General features: G+C 39.0%; 2 protein-coding genes across 3 annotated transcripts; one reads left to right on the forward strand and one right to left on the reverse strand.

The window, feature by feature from the left end:
• Positions 1-2770, reverse strand: LOC147866492 (CBS domain-containing protein CBSX3, mitochondrial-like). The gene is made up of 6 exons (XM_087316946.1): positions 2616-2770; positions 1532-1885; positions 1354-1432; positions 800-873; positions 644-704; positions 1-390 (listed from the first exon to the last, which is right to left on the reverse strand). Exons 2-6 carry the CDS (start codon positions 1865-1867, stop codon positions 248-250), a joined length of 693 nt encoding a protein of 230 aa, XP_087173072.1. The 5' UTR covers positions 1868-1885; positions 2616-2770; the 3' UTR covers positions 1-247.
• Positions 2771-4722: 1952 nt separating this feature from the next.
• Positions 4723-7098, forward strand: LOC147866493 (uncharacterized). 2 transcript variants are annotated; one of them, XM_087316945.1, is made up of 2 exons: positions 4723-6237; positions 6286-7098. In XM_087316945.1, the coding sequence occupies exons 1-2, from the start codon at positions 5109-5111 to the stop codon at positions 6735-6737; spliced, it is 1581 nt and encodes a 526-aa protein (XP_087173071.1). In that variant the 5' UTR covers positions 4723-5108; the 3' UTR covers positions 6738-7098. The 2 variants fall into 2 exon arrangements, with proteins under 2 accessions (XP_087173071.1, XP_087173070.1); XM_087316944.1 differs by having other exon boundaries at positions 4723-7098.
• The last annotated feature ends 4155 nt before the right edge of the window (positions 7099-11253 follow it).

The raw sequence follows: 11253 nt of genomic DNA on the forward strand, positions 1-11253 counted from the left end.
AAATATACAGATATATATTGCTACAACAACAAAATCAAGTTTGTTTCCCCGTCATGTGCATTCATTCACAGACTAAATTGTAAAACTTATGATATATGTACAAACATATTGCTATAACAGAAACAGCAGAGTTCAGAATCCTCAAGAAAATCGCTCAATCCTGATCAAACAAACTTCAAAGATAGTCTATCGAACATTAAAACAACACAAGACTAGAACAATCCAAACAAGGTCTGGCGAACCCATCCTAATACCCTCCTTGGATGTACGCATTCAAACGTTCGAGTTCCTCCCGATGCTCATCAACAACAGCTCGGACAACATCACCAATTGAAACCATTCCCCTCATTTCCCCACCTTTGATCACCGGGATATGCCGGATTCTTTTCTCTGGCACAAACACAGGGAAAAAACATCTCCCTTCACACTAGACTCCAAGAGTATATTATTTCATAGCTAACTTAGTCGATATAAATATGTGTCGCCCTTAGATTATATGTTTTTTCAAAGCTTAGCTTTTTTATCTAGATAATGCACAATAATAAGAGATACAATACACTCAAGATTTAGGGGATTGAGATTTCGAGAGGAGAATATGAGAAATAATGTAATCTCAATATCTCAACAAAAACTTTGCTTTTACCTGTCATGAGTTCCATAGCTTGGAGAACTTTGGTCTCGGGGGTTACGGTAATGAGCTTGTTCTGAAAGTTAGAAATTGACAGTCCATGTTGTCATGAGGAAAATCATACTAGTTCATCAATTTTAAAAAAAGTGACCAACGAAATAGCATGCATACCTCCTCAGTCATTATGTCTCCAACTTTGGTTGTCTTGGATGACCTACCTTGGACAATGATTTTCCTCAAGTAATCTAGGCGACAAGAAAAAAGGAAAGAAAGAAACCCACCAGAAAAACCAATCTCTCTCGGATGATAAACCTTTCATAGAGACTCATTCCATTTACATTGAAATGGAATACACATATCATATTATTGAATTCTATAAAAGACATATGTTGGTGAAACTTATATAGAGACTCTAGAGTACTTTAATATTCATATGCGAATTCTTTCTCTCAATATATCTATCTATCTATCTATATGCTAGGCATCTACAAAAAGATATAATACAAACTAATACACGTCCCTGCTAGCTGTTTGCATATGATTAATGGATATCGATGTTATATCTTAGTGCGACTTACATCTAAAATCCTTTAATAATCATATGATAATATCCATATCAAGATAAACCATTTGCATATGAAAATTGAAGAGCTTCAGATATATGTTAGTCATCTACAACAAGATATATACTCTATAAAATATATGCATGTGTGTATAATCCTGACCCCTTTCCGTGACAATTCCAGCAATATCATGTCCTCCAGGCTTTACAACAAGAAGAGCTCCGACATTGTGTTGGGTCATCTGAAAGCAGCAGAGAAAATCAAAGCTGTGGACTGCACAAGAATCTGAATTGAAGCATCTGAAAGTTTAAAAGCAGTTCTATTTATCAACTTCATTTACCGATTTCACCGCTTCGTAGACACTATCCTCGGTTTTGCAGAAGAGCCAGTGTCCATCAGCCTTATCGCCTTTTTGTTTGAGAATATCAGAAATGGTGGTGCTCTCAAACCCATGTTCTTGTAGCTTCTCAGCCGTAGATGATTCAAAGCGAGCAAAGAAGAGCTGATTGGGCAGGTTCCTCATTGTGAAAACGGCTGGGCGGATATTCGTGGATTCTATTTGGACATTGGATGATTTCTTTTGGATATTCTGGCAGACATTCTGTCGAGCCAAGCCAGTTATAGAAGTTACTGCTCGGCGTCCTTTGACTGCCAGATTTCTTGTAACACCTTGCATCTTAATGGAGAGTAATAGCTACAACAAAAGCAACAGTTCTACTTTTATGATGTTCCCTCCCTCTCCAAGGGAAAACATAGGATTCTGACACCAACTTTAACCATCTCTCTATCTTTTCTTCTCTCTATCTATCAAATGACCTATCTTAATGGATTGCATGGCATCTGCGACAATCAATCAAATTTCTTTTGTTCATTATGTGTTAGCTCAGAGTGACTTGCTATTTTCATTGGTCTTCCAAGAGTCCATAAGGAGTGATACACTGTTTAGATACTAGAATATACATATAAAGAAGAACCAACTTAACCATCTCTCTATCTTTCTATTTAATTATCGAACTATCAAAAAGCCAGTCTTGAATGATCACACGGAATGTGTAAAAATCAATCAAATTTCTTTTCGTCGTTATGTGTTAGTGCAGTCTCACTTGCTAGTTTCTTTGATCTTCCTAGGCTTCACATTGAAGGGATGCAATGTTTAGATACTAGAATATGCTTTTGTGTTAATCAGCTCTTGTACACATCTGGTGGACATTCATAGATTCTGATCAGGCAAAAAGAAAACATGGCTAGATAGGTATTCAGGCAATTGAGGTGTTGTCATAGAGGCAGGACCGTGGTATCATACACATAGCATGTTAATCATCCTTCTATCTCTCTCTCATATGCAAAAACAGAGGATCCTGACACCCGCTCACTCTCTATTTATCTATTATCTAGCAGAAGAAAGAAAGAGTACAGGGACTTACCTGCGCAAATCGTCCTTTGGACTAGAATGCAGAAGCCTGGTTGCAGAGGATGAAGAACTGGGTTGATCTATCTAAACATAAATATACTGCAAAAACAGAGAGAGAGAGAAGCCTTAGGGCATAAGTTAACACAAATCATAACAAACATTTGTGTATAAATATTTCAAAGGTTTTGATACCATGCTTTCTTTGCCTTGCAAATACATCTGTATGTATGTGAATGAGTGAGTGAGTGATACCTAGTAACAAGAGAGGTCCCGGCAAACAACACCTCACAAAAGTGCCAAAAGCCCGAATTAAGGAGAAACAAAAGCTAATGAATTTGTTGAGCCTCGATTTGTATCAGGCTCACCGAGGAGAGCTTTTAATTAAGTGATAGTAGAAATCGACACTCGATTATAGTGAGAGATGTTATAGTTACGAGTCAAAGAATGCACAATGTGACCACCTGATCCAAGGTTAACTGGATAATGTGACCACGCCACGTAGGCATTTGATGTGCAATACATCGCGTGATTGCTATAATAAGAGTTTGAATTGACACAAACACTCAAGGCCTAACTAATTGCCACCATATTACACTTTGAGGAAAGTGATCCAAGGGAAGTGAAATCACTTATGTGTTACATGCTATACTCACATTGACTCGAGCAATGCCCAATGATCCATCCTGCAGTGCCTCGTTGGCCATTCAAAACCAAGACCAAGTATGGGAGCATTCCAACAACTAAGCTGCCAAATCACCACCTACATGTGCAATTACATCATGACTAGATGGTCTCATTGGGCAATTCAAAGATATAGATCTTCACATGTTGAAGGTGGACATTAAGGCAGAAGCACATAGTTGAGTGAACTTGTCCCACATCAAAAGAGTTGTGTGTTGTGCCACCCCATGTTAACAAGTCAAGTAGCCAAGCCACTTTCAGGTCCACTTTGAACCACCATTTGGTCATTAGGACATTGAGCCCACTTGCATACTTGCGCACGGGCTAGCAATGTGGATTTTCTCTTTGTCAAATAACTACTCCAATCAATTGTTTCTAGTGATTTTTGGTGGCCTTGGAGTGAGGTGAGTCATTGCTTTTCTCAATATGACCTACTACAATGTGCTAGGCCTTTTCAAAGTGATTGGACACCATCAAGTAGACAAATCACGTGTCGTTGGACCCACTAATGCTAGCATTAGTGGTGACAATTTAATGGATCATTAACAACATTTTTTGCTATAAGGATCATTGTGGTGTTAACAGTGTAGTTGGCCACATCGCTCCTCTTTTAATAGAAATTGCCTTGATGTGGCCATATTTGTTGAGGTACCAACACTCTAGATTGTTTTGGTAGTTTTATTCGCCATGGAAACCCCATATCCGCCTTCTTTTAGAGCTCCATAAACTGATAGCTACCATAAGCTTTACGATTGATAAACTGATTGCAGCATTTCAAGACGAGTCTTAACATTGAACTTTGGCAAAGCTTAAGGCTTCTCCTCCATGCCTTTTGCATCCCAATGTATATGCCAACAACATAAAAAGCCTTTCGTCTTACCTCACGATATAAGCTCGTGCCCGTTCCTCGATGTTTTCTTCATCCCAAGGCACGTTAACAACATGAAGAAAGCCTCTTTCACACTCCTAATACCTTGCAAACAACCCCCCACCCCCACAACTCAAAAGAGTTTACTAGTGTGAAAGCGGACAGAGAAAGGATGACGTGGAAAGGCCCGCCATCATCGTCCACACGTGGCTAAAGAGTTTGGGCTGATCGCAGCCGTCGGATGCCCATCGGACGGCCGACGTCGCTCCGAGGCCTGTGCCCGACCGGCGAAAACACGTGGACTCCACACGACTGGTCCATGCCACGTAAGGTATGACGTGGCGCCTCCCTTCCCTCCCTTCCTCCTTGTGGAGAAGCCAAAAAGAGGCCGCCACGTAGGCCGGGCCTGCCACGTGTTCGAGGCGAGAGGGGCGACGTGGCGCCACGTCGTCGGCCACGTCGTTCCGACCATAAGCCCTCCTCCTCCTCCAGCTCCTCCTCCTTGTGTAAGCTTCTGCAGGGAAGAAAAGCAGAATCGCCATAGCTCCTGCTGCTTGCCTGCCGTTTTGCTTTTCCTTCTCAAGAAAAGCAGCCTCCATCTCTTGCTTCTACACTCGACCTCGCGCTGCAGAGATAAGTGAAATCTTGCCATATATCTAGAAGAGCTTTGGGTAAGCAGAAATCTCCATATCTGTTTTCTTTTTCTTTTTCTCTGAAAGAGCTTCTGGTATAGAGGAATCACGAACTCTTCAAGACGCTTCCTGGTTGAGGAGACTGTCTCTGATCCTTCCATCGTAACTCCTTATTTTTCTTCGCCGCAGAGAATTCCTGGTTTCTAGCTCTGCAAGTTTATTTATTTTTCTCAATTCTTCATTCTCTCGCAGTAAAACCAATCGTACTAATTACAATAAGATTTTCCATATCTCGCCATATCCGTACTCAGAGCCATACCCCTTTATGGCATCGCTGCAGTTTCCTGCTACTTCTTGTCTCTCTGGCCGTTCTTCTTCTTTCTCTGATCAGAGCCATATCCTTTTCTACTCCAAATCTTCATCGTCTTCTTTCTTTCCTTACCAATCCAGCGTTCCTCGGTTTCTTAAATCATCATCATCTGCTTCTTTGCGCCATGGACAACCTCACTTATCCTCGTTTTCTCCAGTCAGAGCTTCTTCTTGTCTGATCTCTGATCCATGTCCTATCAACAATGATCAAGAAAGTATTCTGCAGGAACTTGCAGAGTTGAAGAACCAGATGAAACAGAAAAAGAAGGAGCTCAAGGCATTAGCGAAGAAGGAAGAGAAGAATAAGAAATCAGAGAAGAAACTACTGAACAAGAAAGCGAAAGCTAGAGATTGTGAATCATCCTCTTCATCATTGAGCGATGCAGAGTGTTGTGATCAGTCGGTGGATATGAAGGAGCTAAAGAAAGGATTAGGTTTTGCGGAATCCATGGCAGAAACAGAAGTTCTTTCAGTAGAGGATCCAGAAGGAAGAGATGTTGTAGAAAGGATGGAAGAGAAAGCTTGCAAAGCAGAGGTAAAAATGATGAAAGAGAAAAGTAAATCAGAGAATAAGAAACTGATGAAAGAGAAGGCTAAGTCAGACAAGAAGAAACTAGCGATGCAGAAAATGGAATGTACAAACGATTGTGAATCTTCATCATCAAGCTCATCTTCAGAGTCTAGCGATGATGAAGAGGATTGCCGTGATCAAATTCTGGATATGAAGGACTTAAAGTTAGGATTGGTGTTCGCAGAAACCATGACAGAAGCAGAAGAAGTTATTGTTTCTGTAGAATCAATGGAAACTACAATTAAAGCTGGGGCAGAACCCTTGCCTTTCTCTATTGAATCTATGGAAATAAGAAAAGCTTTATCTTCCTGTATAACCGAACCCATGGAACCAACAAAAGCTTCTACCGAATTCATTGAAACAGCTAAAAGTTCCCCTTTCTCCCAAGAAACCATAGGAACGGCAAAACATTCGCTTTCTTGCACAGAATCCATGGAAATGAAAAATGAGTTCTCTTCCTCCGTCAAATCCATTGATAAAACATTCTCTTCCTGTGTGAATGAATCCATCGGAGCTTCAAAAGCTTCTCTTTCCTGTACTACTGCCCAAGAATTCATGGAACATCCAAAAGCTTTCCTTTCCTCTGTGATAGCTGATGAATCCGTGAAGAATTCTTTCCCTTCGTGTAAATCCGTGGGATCTTCAAAAGCTTCCATCTCCTGTATTGCTGCTGAAGAATCCATGGAATCAGCTAGGTTAACAGGGAAAATCCAAGTTTGTGTTGGAGGTAAGTGTAAGAAAGCAGGTTCAGAGAAGCTGATGGCTTCTTTGAGAAGCCGTATCCCTGGTGATAGTGGAGTAGAAGCAGTCCCTTGCAAGTGCATGGGGAAATGCGCCATGGCCATCAACGTCAAGGTTCAGAAATTAGATGAAGAAACGAGGAATCTTACTCAACGCCATAGCTACGTGGGAGTAGATGATGCAGACCTTATTCTCCGTCATCATTTCGGTGGTGTTAATGAAATTCCTCCTCCTCGTTTACTTTCTCTGTCATCACCATCACCATCACCATAATCCCTGGTTCAGATGACTTGAATTCAAACTTGCCGATCAGCTTCGTCACAGAAAAAAGAAACACAGGAGATTAATTTGGTCTTGCTTTCTTCTTCAACCTTCAACAATCCTTTTTTTGCTCTTTAATCGTATTCCATCCTTTTTCTTTCTTTCATCCTTTCTGTAGGTTTGCCATGTCCTGTCTCCTTCTCTTTCTTTGTGATATACACTCTTGGCTACCAACATAATTTCTGGTCTTCTACTTTATCTTTCTTTCAGATTTGCCATATCCACCATATGTTTTTCATAGTAGAACAGCGTCATAGCTCTTCCTATATAAACTCCCAAGTATATAATGTATAAGCTCACCGTTCCAATGTAATGCTACTACCTACATCTTTTCTGATCTTGCTTCGCATATAGTTTTCTCTAACGAGTGATTGTGGTAAGATCATCCTTCTTTAGCTCTCTCTTCTGCCAGTGAATCCTAACTGCAGAAAAATGTTGTGCAGTGATTAATTATTAGACAAATAACATTAGTTTTAAGGATGTCTTCTATATAGCTGCAATCTATGCTGCACCTCAAGACAGGACGACTGCATTGTTAACTCTTCTACCAACCATTTACTTGATCATTGCCATTGCTCACAATCGAAGATTGCTTCTTTGTTCACAATCGAGGATACACATTGGTGCTTCTTTGTTCGCAATCAATTGTATGATCAAAGAATGATTAGGGTCTCCATGAGCCAAGTTTGATGGTCTACCAGCAATCACATTGCATTTTGGAACTCTATTAATGAATGTCTCAATTGAGAACATAGATGTAACAAGTTTGTGCCAGTATTGGGTGGGGTGGGTCGTAGATGTCAGGTAAGCATAGAATGTAATCAAAGGCAAAAAAGCAGTGGAGTTACCTCTCATGCTTAAGGACTCTTGGAGGGTGGAGATGTCCGGAAAGCATGTTTGAATGTGATCAAAGGCAAAGCACTGCATGGAAGGCATGGTTATATGTGATCAAATGCAAAGCACTGCATTTACCGCCAATGCTTCTTATGCGTAAGGACTTGGCAACTTCTTTAGGGTAAAATATGCCTAGTCCACTAGTCTCATTTCTTATACCCCCTACCTCTTGTCTCATGTCAATATTAGTGTGAACTAAGCCAAATGGAAGCAATGATTGAGAGGGGCAGACAATGGGATAGGCTCAAATGTGTATTAGTGTGTGTTGCTTCACTATTCAATCCAAGAATATGGTCTTATTAGTAGGTACAATGTATGTACATAGTATAATATGTGAATAGAGCATCGTGGTATATATGGCGTGTGAAGTGTGAGCCTCCACATTTCCTTTTTGTCATTATGCATTGGCATTGTGAAAAGGACTCAGATCAAGTGTGTTGCATCCCATCTTTCATACCATTTTTTTCATATCTTGTCTTTTGGATATCTTTGCTTGCTTTCCATGTGCTTCTACGAAGTTGATCCAAGGGGCTTTTCCAAACCTTAAGCATGTGCTCAACAACCCTTCCCATGGCATTGATCTCAATGGGAAGTGATCCTCTCTCAAGAAGTTGGTAAAAGGGTATATAGCATTTGTTTCTAACTTTGGATAAATTTTATGGGAAGTGTGATCCTCTCTCAAGAAATTGGTAAAAGGGTATATAGCATTTGTTTCTAACTTTGGATAAATTTGATCAGGAAACACATTTAAACATTTTCAAACCCTTTCTAAGTGGATTTAGGGATGCAATATCCCCAATTGTTCCACTCTACAAAGAAGCATTGGTATCATCAAAGTGTTGAAAAGTTATTCCTTGAGAACTTAGTACTTCAATTCTAGACCATTGCATATGTTCTCAAATGTATATTGCGCCCTCAATCCCGGTTCTAAGCATCTATGATTAGAGGGAACCTTAAGCCTAAGGTTTTTAATGCTTTCTATGGTTTTATGTGTCTCATTATTGTGTAGGATGTACTTTATCCCTACTTTGAGACCTAACAAGCATAACTTTTATTTTAGAGGCGTTCACAGTTATTGTGTAAATAAAAGTTTTCTTATATACCCGTAAGCTTTTGTGTATCTTCTAAAGTATTTGCAGAAAGTACCATATTATCTTCATATAACAAAGGAATTATAACAACATTCCCAATGTTAACTTCTTCGATGCCTTATTGCTTTACGAGCTTGTCAACCATTTCTTCTAATGCATCAATGCATAGACCAAAGACAATGGGCATCCTTGCTTAACACAAATGGTGCAAGTGAAAAAAAGCTTACATTCCCTCTCCCATATACAATTGGCATATTGCCTCTCATAGATTTAATCATGCATGCATATGTTCACTTGGTATTTTGCGTTCTTCCATCAATCTCCAAGGATTCTGACAAGGTTCTTGAAGTTTGTGAAGCAACAAAATAGAGATTTACCTTTAAGACGGCTTTCTTCCATTAACACTTGAAGTATAACACAATGATTGGTAACATAAATGTGGAGCAATAATTGAAGCCCGAGAGCTTTTTGATGATTTATTGCTTGTTGGAGATGTGGTACAATGGCTTGTTGTGTTATTGGGCTATATTGAGCATGATAAGAATGAGGATGATATACAACTCTATCCTCGAATGCTTGTGCAAGGTTTCTTACCTAATATGATGATATTTTCTATTGAAAGCATGTGACAACATGGGAGAATTGGTAGTACATACTGAAATGAAATTAGATTTTGAGATGGATCTCAGTTAAACGAAGGATCCATGGCTAGCCATTGTCTTACGCAAGACGGGCTTGGGAAGGATAGTCGTTTCTTTTCCATCTATTTTGTAGGTTGTAGTTGATATGCCTTTTTTAAAACTAATGGAAGGATATTTTGTTATAAAAAAAAACATGATGGTTGGTGATGACATGGTATTTACGAAAACTTGAGCATTTTTAAGCCCTCTTGCAATTCTTTTTTGCCGATGGACTTAACTTACCACTTCCTCGCCTTCAGGCAGGTTTTTGAGCCAGACAGTATTTGCAAGTAGTGCCATCCCACTTCCATTATACATCCAAATATTTACGTCTCCCCTTTTATGCAAAGGTTTGATATGATGAATACTCCAATAATGGGGCATGCCATGTTACAATGCACAATTATACATATCACTTATCCAAACATGTGTGTCTTGTCCATTTGAGAATTTTGATCTTGATGACATGAAGACCTCTTGACCAATTTCGTAAGCCCAATCCATACATCCTCAACAATAAAGACAACATTTAACTCATGATATAAGTTCTTACACTGGACATAAACTTGTACGAGTTAGGTTACCATTGTACTCATGGTATTTCCCCTTCAAATTTCTCTAAAATTTTCCATATTGTTTGCTTTCTCTTCGGTGTGGAGAAATTGTGGTTTAACTTCCCATATTCTTCTTTTCTTTGAATAAGTATTTTGTATGCAGGCACATAACTTTGATGGTTTCCCTTTATCTTTGATCGCATCTAAAGTTATTAGGTAAATTCAAACATCACGGCATTCCTCATCAAACCATTTTTTCCTTGAGCTACAATTATTGGTACCATTTTAATGTTAGCGTTACATCATTTTGAAACTTTGACTTTTGCAATATATCCTCAAGCATCTTGGCATACATATGTGCTCCTTTATGCACAATTATAGTTGTATTGCACTCTGATTTAACTTCATGTACTCAAATCCTTTCAAACATTTATAATCAATATGTAAAGTCTTGTGATTAGATTCTTGAGTCCATTGTCCAAGAGTATTTATGAATGTGGTCCACAATGCCTTCTAAGAACAACATTTAGTCAATAAGTCTATTTCCACTGTTTTCTACACTTACAATAATTGGTATCAACGCGTAAAGGGATGAGAGAGAGAGAGAGAGAGAGAGAGAGAGAGAGAGAGAGAGAGAGAGAGAGAGAGAGAGAGAGAGAGAGAACTATACATTGTAAGGTAAGGTATTCATCTGGATTTGGAGGATTATGATTGAAATTTTGCCTTTGGGAGATGCCTTAAGCCAAAGACTAATTTATAATGGTAAGTGTTTCTTTTGCTCAATCAAATGGGAGACTAATAGGCATCAATTTGTTTCTTGTCGAGTTCTTGCATACATAGAGATGAGCGGAGTGATGCCCCACTTCTATGTTATTATGGAGTACTAATTGTATTTGGGGGCTATACGAGAAATTACTTTACTTTTGATTCACAAGCTGGCGTGAAGAAATATGTTATAGAGTTAAAAGAAATATGGTAAGATCTCTAGTCAATGAGGTTTTTACTTTTGAAAAGAAATATGGTAAGATTTGCATTCAATTAGGTTTTTGCATATATAGAGAGAAGAGTGTAGTGATGCCCCATTTCTATGTTAGTTTGGAGTACTTACAATATTTGGGGGTTATACGAGAAATGACTTTACTTTTGATTCACAAGTTGGGGTGAAGAACCATGTAATAGGGTTAAAAAGGATTTCTTGAGGCAATTCTCATTATTGGAAAAGATGAGGAATCTATCACATGAAGAGTGA

Source organism: Azolla caroliniana, unplaced genomic scaffold, assembly GCF_043228905.1.
Source record: "Azolla caroliniana isolate FFs.n. ecotype wild unplaced genomic scaffold, voAzoCaro1.0.p SCAF_3, whole genome shotgun sequence".
Taxonomy (NCBI): Eukaryota; Viridiplantae; Streptophyta; class Polypodiopsida; order Salviniales; family Salviniaceae; genus Azolla; species Azolla caroliniana.